At 42.5% G+C, this 25,709-nt stretch overlaps 1 protein-coding gene across 3 annotated transcripts in view; it reads left to right on the top strand.

Moving 5' to 3' along the window:
• TUBGCP6 (tubulin gamma complex component 6) overlaps window positions 1–25,709 on the top strand; it is a 518,646-nt gene that overhangs the window by 114,506 nt on the left and 378,431 nt on the right. For all 3 annotated transcript variants that reach the window (XM_069229637.1, XM_069229636.1, XM_069229638.1), the window contains exons 5-6: window positions 15,897–16,070; window positions 22,854–22,975. In XM_069229637.1, the coding sequence (XP_069085738.1) occupies window positions 15,897–16,070; window positions 22,854–22,975 (296 nt within the window). The remainder of the gene's footprint in view (window positions 1–15,896; window positions 16,071–22,853; window positions 22,976–25,709) is intronic.

Genomic DNA, 25,709 nt, shown 5'->3' with positions numbered 1-25,709 from the left:
ACTTAGTCTATAAACACATAAGATCAATAGACTACAAAAAAATTAAGGCACTAAAGTTCTAAACATAGCTCTTCTTCCCTTGGGCTGGAGACCCACTAACAGGACCTTATTTTCCCCAGGTGTGGTTATGAGGTGCACACAAGTGTTAAAGCTGTGGTTTTCACTGTGACGAACTAGAATAGTTCAGGAAAGTTCCTTAACAGAGCAGGAGTTGTAGCGTGGAAGATAGATTGTGGCAGGAGGTGGTGCAGAGGCTAGCTGGTTGGCCAATGAAAGAGATGGGAGGTCATTCTTGCAGAGGGTCACCAGTCTAGTACTTCTCAGCATTAATGAAATCACCACCTAGACCCCCAGGAGTGTGTGAGCTGCACCCAGGTCCAGCGCCTGAAATCAGTTCAGTGGGGCCCAGCCTTGAGTGGTGGTGATTTTCTGGGAGGTAGCCTTGCAGGTGTAGCAACAGTTGTTAGACTCATAGCTTGCCCTTCACTGCTGAATGGCAGTAGGAGCTACATTAGGGCCCGCAGCCTTGATAGATGGGGTGAGAGAGGAATTACTTCTTCAGGCCTCAATTGAAAAGGAGGAAGGAGAAGGGTCAGGTTCAGAAAGAGTCTATGATATGAGGTAATGTGGCTTTAATGGGTGCCTATACTAGATACGTTTTTCTATTATTTAAAAATGAGCACAACAGCAACAGTTACACATCTTCAAAGGATCATGAATTGCACATGTTGGCCAGGATATGTAGTAAGAATCATATCCATTCCTGTACATCTAATGGAGACCAAAAGAACAAATTACAAAGTAAACCAGCATACATAAAGCATCAGTTGTCGTTTAGCACACTATTTCATCATCTACCTCGCCATAGCTCCTCAACCTGTGAGAGAAGATGCTTATTCAAATGTTAAGTCATAAGTGTCATAATAACAGCAGCGTAATTCAAAACATTTCCTGTATCTCCAAGACTTCTGTCACCTGCATCCCCTCCCAGCACCAACTCCCTTCCCACCTCCTCTCCCCAACAGCTGGGGGGACCGTCCACATAATCCTGTGCCAGTTACGTTCTAAATGGTCCCCATATGTATTTTGGCCTGGAGGTGAAGGCTTCTCCATTCTCCATTTGTTCAAGTAGGACATGGTGGTGGTGGTGTTGGTCTATAAAAATAATACCCATGTTCGGAAACCTAGAATGTCCTGTGCTACAACCGTGTGATGTGATACTGGCATTCTGTCTGGCAAGATACCTTGTATTGTCAGTACTGAGGTGTGCTTACCAATCCTGTAGAGGCACATCTGTTGCTGCATTGTTAGGTCTTGATGAAGTGAAACCACATTTGTTTTTTTTCCCACTAGTTCACCACTGAGGAGATTGTCCTGCTGACAAAGTTGGTGGCTACCATATGCAAGATTACCAGCATTGAGCACCTCAGTGCATCAGACTGGGTTGCCAGCAGTTATGTAAAAAAGGCTTCATCAGTTTGGAATGTCTCTGTGTAGGTAACACATGCCAGCCACAGCTGCACTGCTCCTGTCACGAAAGTTGTAATATTAGCAACAAGTCTCCCCACATGATCGATCACAAAACATCAAACATCAAACATCAGCTTAAGAGTTCTGCAAATACACACATTTTCGCCTTGAATACACAATTTTGGTATACATATATTGATCCAAGCAAAATATTCTGATTTAATAGACTGGGCTTCACACTTAAGAGCTACTTAAAGGTAGCTGGAGAGCTACCAGTGACTCACGAGCTACTGACTGGAGAAGCCTGATGTAGACTAAAACCCTTTTCCTTTTTGATAATGGGGTACATCTGTGGCATGCTTTTGAAGAATACTGGTCGTCTCCGGGTGTAGCAATGGAATTTAAGTGTTTCCTTTGGTCTCTCTAGTAGTGAAAACTTGAACCGGATAGTGTAACGATTCAGAACCTAGCTAAGTTTAGTTATGTTTTGGCATAATGAAAAGAAATACCCGCCCTATCATTCCCACATACAGTGGTGTAGATGGAGTGTAGTGTCAAGACCTTCGCACTCTGCTGCCCGGTGAGCAACTCTGCAGAGCACACCTATGGTGACATTTACCATCTAGTTGACTGTTCCTCTCTTGTGCAATACAGTTGATGCACTTGGCATTTCTAACCCATCTGTTCCTCACTTCATAACTGTTCTCATATTGATTTTCTTTATCCAGTCACAGACTAGCAACCCTTTCTCCTGTGTCCCAATTGGGTCGGAAAATAAATATCTTGCGTGCCTCCTAGGGAGAGACCTTTTGTGCAAGTTTTATTTACTGCATATTATACTAGTGATGTTGTTTATTTGAATGTGCCTATCTAAAATGAAAATGCTGCTTCAGCTGTGTTACGTGAAGATGATTATTCCTCTAACCCTCATGCTTCCCTGAATGACTTGCCTCAAACCATGTCTGATATTTTGAATCAGGCCCATCCTCTTTGTGGTCTCAACATGCTAGAGATGTAAATTGTATTTTAACTGCAAAACTGGCCAAATTCAGGTTGCCCGAATGGAGAATCTCCCCCTTAACCCGATAATCTTTGCTTCCTCAGGCGAACTAGATATCTGCTCTGTTCCTTTTATTACTGCTCTTTTAAAGCAAATATTTTAATACAATATTTTTTATTAAAGACAAAGCAACAACTTACACAACTATTCACTGTCTCATACAACAAATTGGTTTTCATTACTTGTATGCATCTGTCCCTCTGGCCCTTATCCTCCCAACTTTGCCGTTCCCCCTGAGCTTGTTTCCAGTGCTTGTACATGGACATCCGTGACATCTGATGATTCATTGCCTTCCGTGACAATGCCACAGAGGCCGTCTCATTTGTGCCACATTTTCTCTAATTATTTGGGGCACTCCCTACTGTTATAAATTACTTTCTTAGCAAGCATGCATCAATCCATATCTCCTTTCCAAATTTCGATTTCCAACCGAGGCCCTGCACCCATGCTTTTATGATATTTATTTTTGCCACACTCTGACCTAATATTGTTCAAATTTTCAGGTACTTAGAACCTTGCATCTCCCCATATATTTAGGCACATTACGTGTTACAGTTTTTTTCAAGCCTGTTGCCCTCGGCTGTATTCTGCACTCAGTACGTTTTGCCCAGAATGCGTGGGTAAGCATTTAGGATGTGAAAAAACATTCTTTCTTGCCCACACACCAGGAGGCACATGTTAGGTATATCTCTACTTTTTTCCGATTTTCCTTGGGTCATATAGTAGGAGCGGTGTAGTATCTGGAGTTGAACCATGCAGAATCCTGATTTTGTTGCAACCTTCTTTGCGGCTCCAAGTGCTTCTTTCCACTCTCCATCATTGAGCTCCTCCAGTTCGTCCTCCCATTGTGCCCTTAATGATTGTAGAGTTTTAGGTGAATGATTTTGGATCTTTTTTATAAGTTAAGGACATGGCTTTCTTTTGCATAGTGTCCCCTAGCAGTCTATCCTCTAAGAGAGAAGACTCCCCCAACTTCGTGCTCACTGGATTATGGTGAGATAAGCATGATAGAGTGGTTGCTCACAAAATTACTCCTGAATCTAGCCTGCTTGTATCGTGGTATTGCACATATTAGTCGAAATGGTGTGGACCATGCCGTTGCCACCCATTGGTTTGCACTTTTTTCATTCTATTGCTGAACAGTATTGCCATATTTGCGCTATGACAAACATATACTGTTGGTAGAGGCATTAAGACACCCTTAGGAGCACATCCCGCTCACTGGGGCCTACTTGTCCTCCTTCAGATCAATTTTAGCCATATGCACTGGTGTCATCTGATGTTTCTGTAGTGGTATTTGTGTGCATGGTGTCAGGGTAGATTGAGGCTTACTAATGTGCTTGATTTAATGCTATTACTGTAGCCAAAAGACTATTGTGAGACTTAACTCTTCAGAATGGGATACCACTCTGGGCCAGAGATGACTAAAGAACTCACTTTGTGTTGTCCATAGTTGAGGAACTATGCAAAACCTTAGATATCTGACAACAATTCCAATCTGCACATCACCCTGAAAGCTCTAGAAAGGTAAAGCACTATACAGTATGTACTATACAGTGTAACTTGAAAAACAAACGTGTGAAATATGTGAGGAAGCTGGACTTATGTTACCTTATCTCTTACCCTTAACACTCCTGTCTCTTGGAGCCACCCCTGGTTAGAGAACGAAGCTGAAACCCTAATTTTCTGACCTATGATTCTTCTTGCTGCTCGTCCTGTGTGTCCAAGGTTCCATTTGCAGGACAGAGCAGTACTACTTACCACTTTGACTGAAGTCTGTCATGATCTACTGCCAGGCATTGGATTCACATCCAACCCAGATGGTGAGGCCTGCATCAGGACCTACTTATCACAAACATTGCTGTCAAATGTTGCACTTTGCCCTCCTTGATTCACCCATCACAATGCAAGCAGACTATGGAATCAAAAGAAATGAAACCTGATAACCGAAGGCTTCCGTTTCCTGCCAGTGCACTCTGAAGACAGCATTAGAATGCATCCCCTCCTCCTACCTGTGGCTGCCTTCTGCCACCTGAGATTGACAAGTATCTCAGTGACCTGATCCATCAGTGAATCTAGCAGCCCCCTTTTAGTTTGTTTGGTTGGATCATTATTTAGCTATATCAAAGGGAGAGCTGAATGTGTGCTAAAAGATGTTAACCGCTTGGAGCTCAATGCCAGTTCTGAAGCAAATCCTTGATCTACAAGAACAACACTTTCCTGCAAGTTCTAGATCAGTGGAAATAGGACCTGAAGCTTTCTTCCTGTAGGCTGCTCCCCTATGTGCATGCAGTCTCCAGTGGGGGAATGTCAGTCATCCCAGTCCCTTTCAAATGAATGAAGCAATGAGAAGACCTATACCTGCATGGACACTTTATTCCTGCGTGTAACAACTACACCACCTGTGTTACTCTTGCAGAACTGAATATGGCCTTGCCTGATCATCACATTTTGGGCCCAGCTGTACATCTTGCATCCACTGCCCAAGAATTGGTTTGTAAAATCAGACATTGGAGCATCTTAATGGGAACAGTAAATGTAATGTGTACATCCCCAAATCTATCGCATTCTTTTTCAGTCTTTTCCTTCCTTCAGGTGTGCTAATCACCCGCAGTGGCACTGTTGGTCAGTCTGGAACTTACTATCCGTCCGACATTTTCCTGCTTGACTTTCTTCCTTGCGTAGGAGACAGACCTGAGACATTTCAGAGACAGTACAATTTTTTGCCATCTTTATCCCATGTTACGGAATAGGACTTTCTATCTAAGTGATATGCTGCCTTACTAGTGTTGAAGGGGCAAATAATGCAACTGCAGATGCCCTAGAGTTACTTGCCACTCAGTTAGTGGCCGAGTGAACTCTGCTTTTGCAAACCAAAAAGCTTTGATTTTGTTGTGACTGCTAAGGGTTGGCTTTTGCGCTATATTCAAGTTTGAATGGTTTACTTATTCAGTATTGGATCTTTCATAGATTCACATGCTTGAATCTTTGTCGTCGAAGTGGGAGTCCCACGGTGTCCTATAAAGCAGTATACAATAACCATAGAGGCTACAATGCAAATAAGCCTTACATTTGCTAGTCTATCCATGTCCTTTTTTAAAAATGGACCAAACTTGAACCACAACCAATCAGGCGACAGCACCCTCTAGAACACTCCCAGGAGAAGGTTCCTTCCTCAGATTTTCACCGCACGTCGAGTGTGAAGGGAGTCTCCCTGAGCTCTGCTCAGTTTTTCCCACAAATTACTTCAAAAAAGGTTTGGACCTTCATTTATTCCAATTATGTCTGATTCTAAAGGCCTCTTTCGTCCCTGCAAGACCTGTGGGGAAAAAGAGAGTCCATGTGGATGATCCACATAAATTGTTTATTTATTGCCTTCACCCTATTCATAAGGCAAAGGAATGCAAAATCTATCGTTCTTTTCCACCTAAGACTTTGAGAGACAGAGAAAGCAGATTATTGCTGTGGCTACAGAAAACTAAAGCCCAAAAAACCTCTTCTGCAGAAGATAGTGACTCTGCCCCTAAGTCACATAAAAGGGCTAGATCTTTAGAGGGAACTTCGGAGGAGAGCAGAAAATCTCTTAAAATTCACCACCAGTCGAGGTATTCTAAGAAAGGGGAAAAATAAAAACAATCCTCTACAGAGGTAGCATCATCTGCTTCAGCTACCTCATGTAAGCCACAAAAGCAAAAAGTTAAAGTTGCCTCGGACACGTCGACGACAGGAGGAAAATTTCCTTTCCTAACCCCGTCAACGAGGAAATCACCATTGACGGCAATATCGTCGATGACGACCGTCACGGCGATACCTTGAGAGACCTCCAATTTAGCCTGTTACTGTCTAATAATAAGGTTGTCCTCTAAGTTATCAAGATTGTGTACTTTCTCTTTGCTATGCAATAACATTCTGCTAATTATGTAGATGGTAAAGTTTGATGTTAGAGTAGATAAGTATACCTCCTCGTTTTTGCTCCTACCTTTGAATTTTATCAGGTCTCAGAGTGGCTTTCTGTAGTTTCTTTAGTTTGCCAGTATGTAAGATGGCCGCCACTGTTATTTTACATAACGATGTTTTTTCACAAAGTATTGTTCAAGTTAGCACTTGACAGTCATTTATAATAACTTTCCTAGAGCAGAAGAGCAGGCCTCCATACTGTAGTTGTTGTTCTACAAGTACAGTATTAGTAGAGGCATGGTGGGAGACTATATGAGAAGTCTCTTTATAGCGAGAAGCCCATTTCATACCGATGCCAATATTAAAGATGGCCGCCACGGAGCTCGCTTCTCTTTTTTTCCCTCATTAAAAGAAACGCGGGATTAACAGCTGGCCTGGAGGATGCTTACCTGATTGCCCTTATTAATAAAAGTAAGCGTTCCGGTTTGATTTTCCTTGAGAGTATTTTGGACAGACACTGCTTAGCAAGCAGAATACTTTAAAATAATGTTTTTTGGGAATGTAGTTTTACTACTTTGTCGTTGTTTTTCTGTTCAACATGCAGCTTCTATGAGGCGACAGATGGGAAATCCTGACATTATAGGCACCACCTTGAGTCTAAGATATCCATGACTATTAGGTATGTCCTTACTATATCATCCTGGATCCTCCTTCCTTCTCACCTGTTTGCTGTGTTAATGCTACCAATACACCTTAACACAATATACTTATTGTTAAGTAAGTAGCCTTTGTCTAGAATGGGTTTCCATCTATATATGTGGCCTTAGTTTTCTAAATCACAACACTCTCGATGTTTTGTTGATACTTACCATTTCTATTTGAAAACATTTCTATTTGAAGACATATTTAGTGGTTATCTTTATAACAATTCACAGTGGTGTGATATAACAGACAACTTTCAATATGGTGAAGTGTCTGTCGGAATTTGCATATAGTTTACCTACTTTAATTGATGTTCATATACTATTCATAGGTCTTTATCAATCCACGAGTCCTGAGGCCGAAACGCGTTGACTTTATCATACGGAGGTTGCCATATAAAAATTAATAACATATGGACGTTCATTATACTTTACATCCCTCCGTTAATAAGTGCTTTGGGAAAGCAGGATTATTGGATGTGACCACATTTGACCCCATCTTTCCTCTATGTGGATTATAGTTTCAATATACTTTTAACAACATTTCTACATTTCAAATCAGTATTGCCTCAGTCTCAAGCATTACAGATTGTTGAAGATATATTAAAAAAAATGTGTATAGGTGCAAACACGTTGTAAATACTTGTATATAACTTTATGTAAAGAATTTTCAGTTTTTTAAAGTTTGTTCATCACTTAGGGTGTCGTTGTCCTCAACATTTGTTAAGTTTGCTGTAATTAAAATACATTACCAGTGTTCAATTGAGAAGTCAATTGTGAGCAAGTCATTTGTTGTATCTGTCCCTACTATTTACCACTTGCATTATTTTGAATATACTCATTCTACCCAGGTTTAGTAGGGTTATTAGGGTGTAGACCCCTGTTTTTTCTGATACGACCGTCACCACTGTATCATCGACAAGACCATCTACATTGACGACGACGACCACCACATCTTCACTTCAGGTTCCCATATTGTCCACAAGAACCTGGGAGACGAAAGGCATTTCAATTCCAGCGATGACGGTTTCCCCGACGACGATGGTAAACACTATGCTGTTGTCAGTGCTTAAGGCGGTGTAGACAATATTGTCAACAGCACTACCATTGACGACCCCATTGTCGACGCTCCCATCGTTGACGATCCCACTGATGACGACACTGTCGATGAGATTAAAAATGAAAACATTCTACAAACCTGCCCTGGCATATACTGCAAACATTTTACCTCTTCGCCCAAGTCACATGGAAGAGTCAGATGAGGAAGGACCTTTTGGACCAGCTCATAGTCCTTCAGAGCTCTATGTTAAATATCAAGAGGAAGAGTATTATAAGGGTAACCAAAGTGAGGACTTTGAGGGATACTATCGTCAACCCTCTACTCACAAGTACACCGAGCACTAACAGTACCATCCAAAATCCCATCGCTCACAGGACCATGTATATATGCCTCCCTCACTAGTACAGGATCTTCACGACATGTTGTCAGACTACAGACTGCGCTTCCGTCCACAGACAGGGCTACCACCATCAACCCCTCCACGTACAGTTTCTATTCCAGCATCAAATGTACTGCCTCCAGCTACACCTAGAATGACACCACCACCACGTGCTGTCTCCCCTCCTAGAGACGATTCTTCCACATCACAGGATGAGGCCAGGGAAGAAGGTGAACTACCGGCTCAACCAGACGACTGGATGATTACATCATCTCTATTCCATCTCCACCTCAACACCCTCTGGCCGATTCCCCTCCTGAAGACATTAGGGGGTTTCATTGTATTATGGAAAGCAGCGGAAAGATTTCACCCGCCCATTGCGGTGAAGCATTCTGATTGCTTCTTATATGATTTCAAGGAGCAGGCACAGAAATCAGTTAGATCCATCTCTATCATTGACCACTTGTGGCAGGAGGTTATTAGAATTATGAAGAATCCCGCTACAGTGCCGGCAGTCCTGCCATATTGACAAAAAAACAGGACTCCTGATGATTCTCCTGCTTGCCTCAGGGAACACCGTAGGCAGAGAAGATCTAAAAATCCTACAACTCCCATCTCAGTACCACCAGATAGAAATAAACAACGCCTTGACACTATAGGCGAAAGATTTTCCCTCATGTCGGATGTTACAGTGAGGGCTGCCAATGCTTTGGTTATCCTGGCACGATATGACAGGCAGATGTGGTCCGACATAAAATCTATGATAGATCTCATTCCAGAGGTCCAAAAACAGGACTCAAAAAAGATCTTACAAGAAGGAGAACGAGCCTCTTCTGAAGTTATTGACACTGCCATGGATATCGCCTCAACAGGGTTTAGGCAGCTTGCAGGCGTCTCTGTTCTGAGGTGTCAGGGTTGGCTCAAAGCCACTTCATTTCGACCAGAAGTGCAAATGAAGATTCTGGATATGGCTTATGATGGGGATATGCTCTTTCGCAAGCGCATAGAGGAAGCTCTTCTTGCTATTAAAACAGACACCGCAAAATCCCTAGGTGCCTTGCAGTATAGAAGATTGCCTTTCAAAGGGGCAAGTGGGCCAGGTTTTTCCACCTATAGAGGTTCATACAACCACTCCCAACAGTTTCAGCCTTACTAGCCTCAATATAGAGCACCGCAAACGTTTTGTCAACCAACTACAGCTGGTTTGTCTAAACAGGGAGCTCGCCGGAGAACCTCACATCAATCCTGAGACACAGGACGTAAGCAATGACCCAATCCAAGTACCAGCTGCTCAACCTTCCCAGCAGCAAGTAGGGGCAAATATATCCAAATATCTCCGCAACTGAAAAACTATCACCTTGGATCAATGGGTATTGGACATAGTGGCTTATGGCCACACCTTGGAATTCACACTAAAACCACCAAATACCACCCTAAAAGGGGCGCATTCCCCTCATCTTCACTTTTAGAAAAAAGAAAACAAATTGATGCTTCACAAAGGAGCAATAGAGAAAGTTCCAATGGCTCAAAAAGGAAAATGATTCTATTCCCGTTTTTTCCTCATGGGAAAGAAAACAAGGGAATGGAGACCTATTCTTGACCTGCGGCATCTAAACAAATACCTCCGCAAGCAAACTTTCAGAATGATCACTGTTTCAGACATATTAAATCTCCTAAACAGTGGAGACTACATGACATCTCTAGACTTGGAAGATGCTTCTTTTCAAATCCCCATTCATCCCAAGCATCGCAAGTATCTTCGGTTCACAGTGTCTGGTACTCACTATCGGTTTTGAGTCCTTCCCTTTGGACTTAGGCCAGCCCCACACATTTTCACCAAGTGTTTAGCACCAGTAGCTGCCGTTCTCAGGAAGCAAGGTCAAAGGTTTTTCCATACCTAGAAGAATGGCTACTAAAAGCTTCAGCTCTACAAAAACACTAAAGGTGACAAAGGACTGCCTTATGCTCTTTCAAAATTAGGTCTCACAGTCAACTAAAGAAAATCTTTCACAATACTCTCTCAGAGAATGGCTTTTCTCAGAGCTGTTCTGGACACGCAGCACAACAAGGCTTTCCTTACACAGGAACAACAGAATCGGCTGACCTTTTGGCCACAGTACTATCAAGAATAAAGTCAATTTCAGTGAGGTTGTACAAATTGTTCCTAGGTATAATATCTTCCACAATCAACCTAGTACTAAATGCACGTCTCAAAATGAGGCCGTTGCAGGAGACATTACAAGTTCAGTGGAACCAATCACAAGGATCGTTCGAAGATCGAATTCTTGTTATGCCAAAGTTGATAAAGGCATTGGACTGGTGGGCTCACAAGTCTCATCTTTCTCAAGGCCTCATGTATATTCCGTTATTCCCACAGTTTATAATTACGACGGATGCATCAATGGAAGGATGGGGAGGTCATCTCCAAGATCTGCAAATACAGGGGAAATGGTCAAACCATCAAAGCTGATGAACATCAACAGCTTGGAACTCAAAGCCATCTTCCTCACATTGCAGGTATTCCTCCCAAGGATACAAGGTTCTCGAGTGCTGGTGCGAACAGTCAACACAACCAGCATGTATTATATCAACAAGCAGGGAGGCACGAAATCTTTAACACTTTCACAAGAAGCACAGGAGCTACGGAACTGGCTAGCAAGCCACAACATCTCCGTGAAGGTTGAACACGTCTCAGGAGCTCACAACACTTTGGCGGATACACTCAGCAGGGCCAACAGCGATTGTTTTGAACGGGAACTGAATCAAGCCCATCTAGACAAAATATTTGCAACATGGGGGAGGCCAACTCTAGATCTTTTTGCAATGAACAGGAATACCAAATGGCAATTTTACGCAAGTCGGTATCCCCTTCCAGGGTCTTGGGGTAATGCCCATTCGATCCAATGGTCTGGGATCTATGCATAGACATTGCCCCCCCATCCCATTAATTCCCAAAGTCATAGCCAAGATGAAGGCGGAATCTTGTCGTCTAATACTAATTGCTCCCAAATGGCCCAGGCAGTTCTGGTACACTGAGCTTCTTCTGATGTCAGAAGCCACACCAATACGTCTCCCACCAACTCCAATGATGCTATCAATGCATCAAAAGGAGATTTTGCGTACAGATCAGATGTCACTGTACTTGCATGCATGGCTCCTAAATTCCATGAGTTCCAGCATCTGAGGATCACCCCAGAATGTAGAAACATACTTTCTAAAGTGAGAGCGGACAGAACAAACAAAGCATATCGACTTAAGTGGAAGTGGTTCTGTCGTTGGTGTCCGCAACATAACTTACACCCGTATGAGGCCTCTCCAGAACAAATATTACCTTACCTGTTCATGCTAGCGAAATGCGGGCTCATGCATTCCTCAGTGAAAGTGCATTTGGCAGCAATTTCAACATACAGACGCTCTTCAGACACTGCCTCCCTTTGTTCATCGCGACTAATTAAGCAATTCATGAGAGGTTTATTCCGGGTCTTTCTTCCAGTAATGTTGCCGCCCCCTGAATGGCACCTTAACGTTGTACTTCACAATTAATGAAATCTCCGTATGAACCTATCCATAAGGCAGACTTCAAGTTTCTTACGTGGAAGATAGCTTTCCTACTAGCGATCACTTCCACTAGAAGAGTCAATGAAATCCAAGCTTTCAATACACAAAAACCTTTTGTGCATTTTACTGAGGATTTCGTCATTCTCAAAATGAATGCAAAATTCATTCCTAAAGTTCCTTCTCAATTTCATCTCAATTATACATTTCAGTTATTCTCCGGTCATATTTTCTCAATCCAGCATCACCAGCAGAACAATCCCTCCACAGATTGGATGTGAAGAGATGTCTTAAGTTCTATCTGCAACAAACTAAAACTTTTTGCAAGTCTGATCAATTACTGTCCTACTGACCTGGGCGACTGGGCACTGCAATAACAAACACAACAATAGCAAGGTGGCCATCGGCAACCATTCAGTTTTGCTATTCTGCGGCAGGAAAACCTCTAGAAAGGCAGCCTAGAGCACATTCAGCAAGGGCAGTATCTACCTCTGCTGCTCTGTTTGCTGGAGTTCTGTTAGAACAAATGTGCTGTGCTGCCACTTGGAAGAGTACCCACTCGTTCACAAAGCACTACTGCCTCCTGTCCATGCATAGAACTGATGCGGCTTTGGGTCATGCAGTCCTGCGTCATCTGTTCCAGCAAAGTGAGCCTCTATAGTAATGACAAATTTTATTTCTAATACTGGTGATTATGCCTATTATTACTATTATTATTACTATTATTATTATTATTATTGTTACTGTTTATAAATAGAACATTTCTGGATGCAGTTTTGTATTATTAGGACTACTCTATATAAGTTATGATATATGAAGTAGATATTTTTTTCATACCCACCATCCACTACGTTTCCATTTTGCTACATAGTTTATACTGCTTGTTATTCTGATTCAAGCATGTGTATCTATGAAAGATCCAATACTGGATAAGAAATTAGTGACTCAACCTGTAACTGAAGTTATCCAGTATTGGTATCCTTCATAGATTCACATGCGACTCACCCTTCTCCCTTTTAGAGGCTCCCCTTATTAACTCAGGATACATAAGTCACTCTAGTGCTAACAATCTGAGGAAGGGAGCTTCTCTTGGGAGTGTTGTCACCTGATTGGTTGTGGTTCAGGTTTGGTCCATTTTAGACTAGCAAATGTAAGGCCTATTTGCATTGTAGCCTCTGTGGTATACTGCTTTATAGGACACTGTGGGATTCCCACTTCGACGATGGGGAAGATTCAAGCATGTGAATCTTTGAAAGATACCAATACTGGATAACTGCAGTTACAGGTAAGTAACTAATTTAATATTTTATCCATCTGTTCATAGATTGCAACTGATATATTTGGAAAATAGGTGCAAGAGTAAAGGTTTTACTTAACATAGATGATGGGATGGGTTTTGAAGGATGGGATCTTTGGTCATGTTTGGAAAGCCTTTTTAGAGGAAGAAGTGTGAAACATTCAGTTATTTTCATCATTTTAGTCACTTGTACTAGTTTAAATCCTTGTCTAAATCAGTATTGCCTCAGTCTCAAGCATTACTAGATGAAGATATACTTCCCCCATCCAAGCTACTGACAATTCAGAATGATGATTGGAAATTTGATAATGGCACTTTAAGCCGTTGTGAAACTGATGTGACACAAGAAGGGTATTGAGTAGTGTAATGAACATTGAGGTTTTTTTCACTCACGCACCAAGTGCAAGAGGTAGGTAGTATGAAGAACCTCAAATGCATATGACTAGATTAGTATAACTGTAACCTGCTTTAGCCACAGTTTCTTGCTTTGGCTAACATTGCCCTCATTAAGTACCATTCTCTGACACCGAGATGATTTTCGTTTTCGCTCGAGGCCTAAAATAACAAAGTACCTTGCTCAAGTGAAACCTCTTTACATTTGTGTTACTAGTTAATTTCGTTCTTGCGAGCTCAGCTTGGCACCTGCAAGTATTCTTTGAGGGATTTATCATGTGACTGCTACTAACAACTTGTGTATGTTACTGTGCAGATTTGACTCCTCGTTGAGCTTGATTTTAACACATGATTTCAGATGAACAACTGCTTGGTTGGCTCTATGATTCACATGCAATTATTCTTTAGTTTGTCAATAAACCTTTCAGATTTAGCTCAGCATTGAAGGAGATTTCTTTAACAAGGTTTAGAGCCATTGAAGTCGGGGTTAAAGATATCACCCACGTTAAACTATTAATGCTTCTGTACTTCAAGATAAGCAATGACCCAGTACTCTTTAGAGTATATCTAGCTATCTTAGATCTTAATGTCAGCTTTGGTTTTGCCACCACCACTACAATAAATAATGGGGTACTCGAGCCAAGATCTCCAAGTAATCAACTATTCTTTCCTAGCATTGTTAGTATCATTTATGTTCATGCACTTTTAATATATTATTTAAGTAAAACCTTTGTATATGTTAGCATTTATTAGGCAAATTTCTTTCTTTTTTATCCCTGTCATTCTCTATGTATGTCCAACCTCCCAGACTGTCCACTCCCTAATCAGGAAACCCTTCTCATAATATTTTTGGCTAAATGTATCCCAGCGCATTCCATTCAGCTGCATAGTGGCGCACAACGAAAAGGCAGAATTATAATGTAGACAAACCTGGTACTGCTGGCTTAAAGACTTTGGGCTTCATATAAAGGAGGATCTGAGATTATGGCCACTGTTCATAATGAGTACTGATGAACCTGAAGTTCTCTTTCATTGCTATAGCACAAGAATCTGAAGTAACAAGTAAGTATGAATAAATCCTGGTTAATATGAGCGGTCTTCCTAACTTGGAAGGAATATTATGATATTGCGGGTTTTAAAGTAATGATATTTATTGTTTTATATATTTTATTTACACTTACTTGGGGTAGGGAAGCGAGTGTGACTTTAAAAAATGTGTTGAAGTGTTAAAGTGGAGATTTTTATGAGTGCCACTCAGCTATCAATGCCTAATGTGCTAATAACTCCATCCAAATGTTCAATAGCCTTTCAGAAACCCCAAATAAATGACCCTGCTAAGGTTGGATTCAATTAATGAAAAGCTATGCATTCTGACACGTGTCTGCTACTGCCTACTCATTACCCATAGTGACCACCTCTGCAAGGCATAACGCCTATCCTTCACCTTAGCAAAATGCTACAAGAAAGTAACTTATGAAAATATATGTATACTGGCCACCAAGTTGCCACAGCCACAGACTTGTGTACTTGTTGACTCAATATGCATGCGCTTCAAATCCCTCTATAAAAACTAACATAAAAGATAATAATAACATATTTGCTTTTGTAAAAGTATATGTTCTGTAGTGTTTGTGGGTTTTTGTATAGCTTGGCATCTTCCAGTTCCTTAGCATCTTAGCACATTATATTGATTTCGACCTCCAGTTGTGATTCATCCAGCTGAGATTGTCCATAAGTGGAAGGTTCACTGCCCGGAGCGTATGATTTCTCATCATGGTGTTTCAAAAAGGGATTGCGAGTTTTTTTCCTGCTTAGCCATTGAGCCTAGACTGCCTGTTTGGTGGTTCACATTTGGGTTTGAGCTTATGAGGCTTCCTGCCTATCCCACACTAGCTGCTTATTGCTTGTTGCAAGAGATGAGGAAGGAGAGGGGTAGGTTGTAGAAGATCAAAGGAAAAATCTGAACTGCAACTGTGTAATGGCAAGGAAGATAGACATCTTAAAGGCAACAAAGTTTAATTTTTATTTCAGTTATGGGCAAAATGGTAATCAATACTTATAGCTTCATGTGTGTTTTTTTGTAGGCTACCCAAACTTTTGTGGCAAAGCAAGGTATATATATATCTGGAACATCGCCGGAGAGCATGAGTAACCTCTTAGCACAGGTTGCAGAGTATGGAACATACTACACCAGACTGAGTCGTTTCTCACTGCAGCCAGTTTTGGATTCCTCGTACAGTAAAGGACTAGTTTTTCAGGTATGGTTCAGTTCCAGGAGAAAGTGCAATTGCTGTATTTGAATTTTTGATTCTCAGAAACATTGGTTTGTGCATGTGGTATTTTTCCAATAGTTATGGAAATTGCTGATAAATCCTCCCAAACATTGTACCTGAAAACAGTATAAAATAGGAAAACGTAGTTCAGTCTCAAAATAGACTGCTAGGAAAAGTACAGAGCACTGGTGACCAACGCAACCTACAAAATAACACCAACACAGAACACAAACGTTTAATAATTGTATGAAAATGAATCTTAGATTCAAAACCGTATCGTAGCCAGGTTCAGTAGTTTACTATGGTAATTTCTATTGGGAGCAATGGCATGAGCAGACAACTAAAACTAAAATCGAGATAGCCCTATGTTTTTCAAAAGATAAGCAGTTCGCCTCTTCTCAGATAGTCATCTCAAGTTTAATTTGACAAGACAAAGAAGCATTGGGGAATGGGAGAAAACAACTGGGGATATGCAGATAGGCATTGCCCAGCGCAGTGATTCCTGATTTTGCAAACAACTGTTGTACTTGTTTTTTCCTAGAAATGTGTTCAACTGCTATTTAAGGAAGAACTGCTAGTCTCCGCATGGAGCATTTTTTTTCTTTACTCTACTCTCTCATCCTCAAGATAAATTCCCAGGTAACTCTTTTGTACGATCTCTCTATAAAGAGGATTGTGGCTATTGTATGACCTATGTTTCATTATGTAGGAAACACTTGGAGAACTTGAATATTGAAAGCTATTGCCAAAGGCCAGGTTTTAAACTCTTTATGTAAATATTAGTGATCGTAATAGCACCACTGGTGCATGGGACTCTATTCCATTCTGGGTCATGTTCCATTCATTAAATGTTGAAACAGGAATATCAGATTGAGACTTTTAATCGCAGATTCCTCTACTTAGAATATTCCCCAGGTGTCAGACTAGATCCGGAAAATCTTGAGCAGTACCACTGCATGCCAGTATGTGGCATTGAGTGAGAGCTTTGGAAGTGACGTGTGCGTAGCCCATATAAGCGCCACCCAGGCATGCTGACATCAATTCTGTTCTTTCTGTCCCAATAGCGTGGATCCGGAGAGCTACGGTGGTCTCTTTTTGACCAATTTAAAAAAAAAAAACATTTCTGTCTAATCTTTTTGAGCTTTGCTCTGTGTGTGTGAGGGATAAGTCTCTCAGGGGATTTAAACCCTGTGAGGAATGTCACAGACAAATATCTATCTCTGATTCGCATTTGATTTACCTGTGGTACCTGGGCTCGAACCACAATGTCAGGGCCTGTGTCCAAAAGTCGATGCATTCCAAGGCGATTCGCAAGTGAACAAAGAAACTCCTGGCATTGTGGCAAAAGAATGCTCTGCATCCTTCTCAGTCCCAATACGGAGAGAGACCTCTGGCCCAATTTCAGAGCCGATCCCGTAAACAAACCTTATCCCAGTTGAAGTAATTGTGGAAGTTGGGTATGCTGAAGAAGCCCAAGAAAAAGCATTCTTCAGCTTCTCCTACCAAGCACCATGCTTGTGTGCCCTGCTTCCTCACTCCACCCGTGGAGCCGATGTGCAGGTCTGCTCCACACTTTCCTAAGTTCCCAGGACCTGGAGCGACCCCTGCCATTCTAATGCAGTTTTATGACTCCATCCATTTCATCTTTGGGGCAACGGCTTATTCTGGAGCACCTTTAGGCCCCACAGAGTTGGCAGGTACCCCTGCTGGGTTACCTCCAGCAGGTGCTCCCTCGGCACCAGCTGGATCTTTTGGATCCATTGCTAGATCTGGACTGATGCAAAACTGGCACCAACTCCTAGGCCGGTTCCAGTCCCCTTAGAACAGTTTCCCAGGTCACAGGCACCACTCAATGAAGAGGAACCTATTGTTCTCTCAGGCTCGGAGAGGGCGTCCCCTCAACACTGCTCGACATCGACACCGGTGCCTGCCTGACCTTGTCAACCCACCCTGGCCCTGCCACCCTTTTGCAGACCCACTTTCCCAGAAAAGATTGATGATGAAGAGGGCTGTGACCTCCTAGAGGATGAGTGCTATCAGGAGGAGAATTGGTATGATGCTAGTGGTATGGACACATCTCCAGACTTTGGCTTGGTTTCTCCTCCAGGCCCGCCACAGAGGAAGGAGCTCCATTCTCTTTGGTGAAGCGAAGAGCTGCGGAGGTCCTCAACATGCAACTTCCCTCTGTTGAGGTCAGGACAAACGTCTTGAGTGAGATGGTTCAACCTCTGGGTGAGCTCTGTGGAGCACCTACTCCTTTTTAATGAGACCCTAACTTAGGCTCTCCTGGGGTCCTGGACCAAACGCTACGTGGGTGCTTTGTTTTCAGGATGATTGTTCGTCACTACCATTCTGCTCCCTGAGACCCAGCCTTCCTTTCCCATCCTCCCTCTCATGACACCCTGGTGGTGCAAAATTAGATGATGAAAATGAATCAGAGCACATTCCTGAACACCCTTCTGGATGGGGAATCGAAGTGACTGGACACCTGTGGGAAGAGGTTCTTTTTTGCCACAAGCTGGCATTGCTGCCAGTGAGCACCACCTGCCTCTTCAGCCAGTACACTGACACCTTTTGGTACTTGGGTGTACAACAGCTATCCATGCTCCCGGAAGCTGTCCAGGCTCCCAGTGGAGGGCCGGGCCATCTTGATGCAGCCATTGCTAGATGGGTGAGATGCAGCGAAGGTCACCATTCGATGTGGACTGGACATCGCTGACTTGTAAGGCACGATCGTAGTCTCAACAGTGTTACTCCGCCACCACGCCTGGCTGAGATCCAACTGGACTTTCACAGAATGGCCAATCTTCCCTGATAGACATGCCTTTTGATGGCTCCCATCTATTGAACAATAAGACTGATATGGTGCTCGGCCACTTTAAGGAAAGTTGGGTCACCACCAGATTCCTAGGGTTTCCTTTCACCCCCAGGAAACCCCGCCTCCCTTGCCACCATCTTCAGAACAGCTGACAGAGGACCATCTCTCCTTGCTACATCAGAAAGTGCAGGCCCTTTTGGCCAATTGAGCCATGAGAAGGTGTCAGCATCAGAAGTAGGGCATTTTTGTTATTACTGATGCAAAAAAATGACAGAGGCCTCCATCCAATCCAAGATCTTCACACTCTCAACACCTTCCTATGGAAAGACAAATTGAAGAGGCTCACTTTGGCTCAGGTCCTGTTTGCCTTGGATCCTGGAGACTGGATGATAGTGCGGGAATGTGCATTTCCACATTCCCATCTTGCAGGCCCTAGGGTGTCACCTGTAGTTCACGGTATTCCAAGAACATTTCCAGTTCACTGTTCTCCCCTTTGGCCTCACCAGTGTCCCTCAGGTGTTCACGAAAGTGGTAGTTGCAGCACATCTGCGGAGGGCAGAGGTTTTTTCCATACCTTGATAACTGCCTGTGGAAGTCAGGTTCGTCCCAGGCAGTCACCTGCCACCTCCAGACTACAGTGAACCTTCTGCATTTGCTGGTGTTTGCTACCAACATGCCAAAGTCACACCTAACTGCTTCTTAGATGCTCCATTTCATTGTAACCATTCTGGACAGGGTGCAGTTCCACGCTTACCCTCCACATCAAAGGGTCAGGGACGTTTGTGCTATTATCCTAATGTTTCAGCCTCAGTCTTGGATCTCAGTGAGACTGACTCTGAGTTTGCTTGGTCTGATGGCCTCCTTCATTCTGCTGGTCAAATATGCTAGAAAGCACATGTAGGCTCTAAAGTGAGACTGGAAGTCCCATTGTGTAGAGCACCAGGGGAATCTCTCCGACCTGGTCCAGATCTTGGGGTAGACTGCAAAAGGTCTGCAGTGGAGGTTATTGAACTGTGGTGGGATCAGCGGCATTCCCCTCTCCCTTCCCCACACGCAGCTGACAGTGGTGACCGATGCATCCCTTATGGGTTAGGGCGGCCACCTTGGAAAAGGTGGAGATTGAAGGGTTCTGATCTCCGATGGAATCTCCGCTCCATATCAACCTTGTAGAGCTGAAGGTTTTCTGCTTGGCATTGAAAGCCTTCCTCCCATCTATTAGGGGAAGGCTGGTTCAAGTGTTCACATACAACACTACTGCCATGTGGTACTGCAACAAACAGGGTGGAGTGGGGTCTTGGGACCTGTGCCAGGAGGCCCTACACCTCTGGAAATGGCTGCATCATCAGGGCATTTTCTTGGTTGTACAACACCTGGCAGGATCTTTAAACACTAAGGCATATGAACTCAGCCATCCATGCCGCCTCAACCACAAATGGCACCTGCATCCAGAGGAGGCGCAAGGTCTCTTCCAAGAAAGGGTGAGCCTTGGCTCGATCTCCTTACCACCACAGAGAATGCGCAATATCAGCAATTTTGGATGTTGGAGTTTCCAAAGCAGCACTCGCTAGGGGAAGTGTTCCGATTAATCTGGAACTCAGGACTACGGTATGACTTTTCACTAATGCCAACCTGACCCAGGTTAGCCTCCACCCAAAGTTTGTGGCTCTAGACTGGACACGTAGAGTTTAGTATCCAGAACTCCAGTATATGAGCATTCGTCCTCTGTTTAGGCTGCCCTTTAGAATGATCTGCCGTGATCTGCTGTCACAACAGCAGGGCAGGGTCTTGACCCAAACCTGTGCACTGTCCACCTTCATGCCTGGAGATTGAGTAGCAAGAGTTGAATGTCTTTAATCTTCTGAAATCTGTGATGTTCTTCTGGCAGCCAGGCATCCCTCGACAAAAATAGTATAGCCCTGCAGTAGAAACAAGTTTGTGGCTTGGTGTTCCTCACAACAAGTTGACCCACTTGCTGCCTCCCTGTCGGAGGTGCTTTTGTTCGTTTTATCCATAGCCCGGCAAGGCCTTGCCCTGGTCACTGTCAACGGTTACCTGTCTGCTGTATTGGTTTTCTTATGGTCCATGATCAGCTCTCTTTAGTTCAATCACCCTTTGGGATGGACATGTTTTCTTAAAGGCTTACAGCATCTGTTCCCATCTACCCCTTTTGTTATGCCATGTCTGACACTTGAAACAGCCTTTTTAGTGGCAATTACATTGGTCAGGAGGGTAAGCAGGCATCAAGCTTTTTCTGTTAACCCTCCTCAAACCAGCCTCCACCAAGAAAAACTGGTTCTTTGGACCCTTACCTCTTTCTTGCTGAAAGTGGTGATCCCATTCCTTGTCCATGAGAATATCATTCTGCAAAACATTTTCACTCCACCTCATCCCTCCAAGGAGGAGGAGAGGCTCCATCACTTTAACCACAAAAGATCCCTTTCCTTTTACATCGATGTATCAAAAATACACTGGGTCGATGATCAGATCTTCACTGGAGTGAAACAATGCAGAGCAGTGCAAAAATGGACCATATCTCATTGGGTATACATAAAAATCTGCTATGCATTGGCTAAGAAACAGTCTTCTAAAGGCTTGGAAGCTCATTCCACCAGAGCCAAGGTGACCAGTACACCGTGAGCAGGTGGAGTGGATATCCTGAATGTCTGTCAGGCTGATGCTTGAGCCTCACTCCATGTGTTCACAAAACACTACTAATTTGAATGTCAGGTCTGTTGAAAAGGCCATTTTGCCTGTAATGACCTTCGTGACATTTATGGTTTAAGCTGGTTTGCGACCACCCTCCATGGGGGTATTGCTTGGGTATCCATTCTAAGGTGAAGAATCTGCGATTAGAAGTCCTTCAGTATTGCTTTTTCTGGTAGAGACTCTCTAACTGCATCCGCCCTGTTCTTTGAAATAGGCTGTTTACCCAAAAGATCTTGTTAGTTTCTGTTCAGTGGTCACACATCATTCAGTTGTGGCTCTGCATTTTTGGTGCAGAAATAGTCATGAAAGAAACTGATGTCAGTGCACTGGGCTGGTGCCTATAAGCGCACTGTGCACATCACTTCCAATGTTTATGACTTTGATACTGGAGCTGCTCAACTGCACCTATTGGCACCCAGATGTACTGCTTCAAAGATTTTCCAGATCCAGTCTGACACCTGGGGAACATTATAAGGTAAGGAATCTGTGATTTGAGTCTCTACCAGAAAGAGTATTCCCAGACCTAAGTATCTTGATCATCTCTACCACAAGGTAGTGGAGCTGAGATTTAATGGACTACAAAAAGTTACTTATTGGCCTATTCTAAAGGTCAGATGAAGTAACATTCAGCAAGTTTCTCTAAGAGATGCATGGCTGTACAAGAATTACTGTTCTTATGCACCATTCATGTTACCTTAAAGAAACTGTGCTTGGTGGGATCACGTAAGGGCATCTACACCAAGAAAGAAATGTTCTTGGTAACCCATATTTTAAAAATGGTGCCAATCTTTTGATTGCTTCATGATGACAATTAATTATTCAGTTGTGTGGAAAGAAATAGCATTCACAACTGTAGCACTGCCAGTAAATGAATACAGTGGAAAGGTGATGCATTCATAGGCATTTGGGTAAATGCTGCTTCTGCTGTAGTACTGGTCTGCGATAATGTAGTGTTCAGAAGAAAATTGTTTTTTAAACATATTCTAAAGAAAAGAAAATTATTCTTTAGACGTGTTTCTTCCATTATGAGAGGCCCATATTGAAGGAGACTGAGATGACTGTGGTTCAAGCCACTATTAAAAAAAGCCTTACCTCAGTTTTGCCAGGTTTTGATTCACCCAGTAGAGGAAAGCAATCTTGCTGAGTGAATGTCGGACAACGGATTTGCTTACCAGGAAATGTATTTCTCGGTTTTGAATGAATCCACATATTTAGATGATTTGATTTTGTTGTTCATTTCACAGGCATTTACATGTGGAATGAGGAGGTACCTGCAGTACTACAGAGCGTGTGTTTTATCCACTCCACCTACATTGAGCCTTCTAACCATCAGCTTTGTCTTCAGAAAACTAGGACGCCAGCTTAGGTAATTATTAATATGTTTTTCTCAAGCTTCTCTCAAACTTGTTTCTTAATGTATGTCTGTAATGCAATTTAATTCACGTTATGAGGGCTTTTGTATGATTTTTAGGTTTATCCCCTAGTGAAATAATTTTTCCTGTGCAACAGAAAATGTTCATGCTTTTCTGTTATTTATTTTGGTGCAGTGTTGGCCCTGTTAAACCAGCATCAAAAGGGAGTTGCTTGCTGCTGACCCTCACAGAGAACCTCCTGCTGCTCTGTGGCTAGGCAACCAGTATCTCCACTTGACATACATCACTATAGATTGACAACAAAGATCAGGTTCCACTTCATCACATATAAATTCTTTTCTGCAGACGTCCAGTTTGAACATATTCGGTATGCCCCCCTTTTTGATGTTGTGCTATCTCAAGGGGGTATATGAACTTTCTGGGATGCCAAACAAGGTACGTTTTCTCACAAAGGATAGGATGGTGGGCTCTCCGGATCTACTCAGGCACCCAGGACAGAGCAAATAGCTTTCTTTACTCTGCTCTCTCAGGTTTTGACCCACAAAGTATGGTAATTATTTATAAGGACAAACCGGAGATTACATGCTTTATCTTTTTCAATTATAAAAATTAAACAAACTTTAAAGGCAAGACTGTCATTCATCTTGTCTTGCCTCCTTTCCACTATGTTGATTTGGATCGCAGGTGGATGTCCTTCAAGAGAGTATATATCTTCACTGGCACCAGAGTTCATGGGTGTGACAGTCCCACTGCATCCCTATTATGGCTGAGTTTTGTTATCCAACTTGGGATCAGGAGGCCCATTTTCCATACTTAATTTGTACTGATTTCCCGCATGCTGTGCCGCTGGTATCCTTGACATTGGTTGAAAATGTTATTGTACAGAGCAAATAAGAAGTCGATTTCTCAGATGGGTTACCTTTACTTTGCTATACAATGTGGATAAGGAACTAATATTTCACATTAATTTTTCATTTCTTAGTGAAACATGCCAGACAGAACTGCAAAGGTTGGTTCACCTAGCACATCTGAAACCTAATTAGGTTGAAATTGACGCTCTTATACGCCTTCTTTTTAACTGAATTGAAACTACCTCCAACAAGAACCCCCTCCTTTCTATAATTCAAAAACACAGTTTTTCTTATTTCTTCCAAGTCACACTCAGGTTGGAGTTTTGCAAAAACCAGGCCTTGACTTCCCTGGCAATTAGGCCTCTCTTCTCCTTGTCATTGTTGCACATGTTCTGTATGGGAATCGATGGATTATGTGAAGATATTCTCGAAATTGAAGTACATTTACCACTTAAGGACCAAACATGTGCTTGTTAAAGTTTATACTCAAAGTAGCGTATTTGTTTTTATTATTTGTTGAGCACAAATCATATTGTAAAAACAGCCTTGAATGCTATGATCCAGGAGTATGTGTTGTCATTGCATAGTGTTCTGTGATGTCACTGAATCATAGAACAGCCGGAGTCACGTGTGTTTCATGCTTGCCAGTTGTTTGTTGGCTACTTGAATGCTGTTCTCTGCCCCAATAAACCTTTCTGCTTATTTAAAGATGTGAGATTGTTGAGTTGTCAATTCAACATAATGACAAGCACCTTTCTACGAAGGCTCAAAGGTAGTTTGAAGTGGAGTTGACACGTTGGTTGAACAAGCTTTACAGTTTATCAGACATACTCTTTTAGCAAAGCAGGTTTTCACACAAATTGCTGCTGAACATATTTCTGGTGTTCCTGATTTCCTCACCCCCTACCTAAATAAATGTCAGTCCCACTGTCTGTCAAAATTAGCTGTGTAGCTCATGAACCTTTCGTGTGCCACCTTCAACAGGGGTGTTTGCTTGTAGCCGAATGGTTGCATCAAAAACTGACAGCCACCACGTGCTGTGAATAAGCAGCACATTTGCACAGAAGCTGCAAACTGCAAAGGGTTGATCTTGTGCCTCTACCTGTGCCTGTGAAATGTGTAGACTCAACTCATCCTTTATCTGTGGCTCTTCGCACAAATGAGAACTGCAGACTTGTTACGTAAGCTATTTCTCTTCCTGGTTTCCGGGTTCCAAAATACATTGTACATGTACATGATGACGTCTCTTTTCATGTGATTTGGCAGCATTAGAAAGGTATAGCAATAACAGTTTTTCTGAAAAGCTTGTTATTCTGTATATGTGATAAGTACACACATAACAGTACCTCACATGCATTGAGGACTTTTTTACAAAAAAATTGGGCGTTTGTTTGAAATCAGAAGTGTCAAGTTTCGTTTGACAATGTGAGGAATAGTATATTAGAGGCATTAGCTTTGTAACCATTTGAAGAAAGACATTTGTGTTACAGTAAAGACATGTAAATCCAGCTTGGATCTGTCCTGGGTCAAAGTAAAAATAAGTATGAGTCAATGGTTAAAAATTCTTCAGGAAATCTAAAGCCAGATAAACTGCAGTACTTTTCCGTAAAAGGAAATAGTGGCCTGTGTTTGAGGTATAGAGAAATTCGGAGCTGGGAAGACCATTCATTCCGAGTACAGATGCTCACCCATTAACAGATATCCTTTCAGATCAGAAGGTTAAAATCCACAGTAGGGTTACCCTGGCTTTCCATGGAATTATTGGAGTAGAATTACAGAATAGAATACATTCCTGGAGCATACAATTTGCGAGCTGACTGCCCAGATTGCCTGTAGAAATTTCAGAATATTTGTCAGAAGATGAATAATTTGTTTT

This window comes from Pleurodeles waltl, chromosome 4_1 (genome assembly GCF_031143425.1).
Source record: "Pleurodeles waltl isolate 20211129_DDA chromosome 4_1, aPleWal1.hap1.20221129, whole genome shotgun sequence".
Taxonomy (NCBI): Eukaryota; Metazoa; Chordata; class Amphibia; order Caudata; family Salamandridae; genus Pleurodeles; species Pleurodeles waltl.
This window is presented reverse-complemented; position numbering and strand designations above follow the sequence as displayed.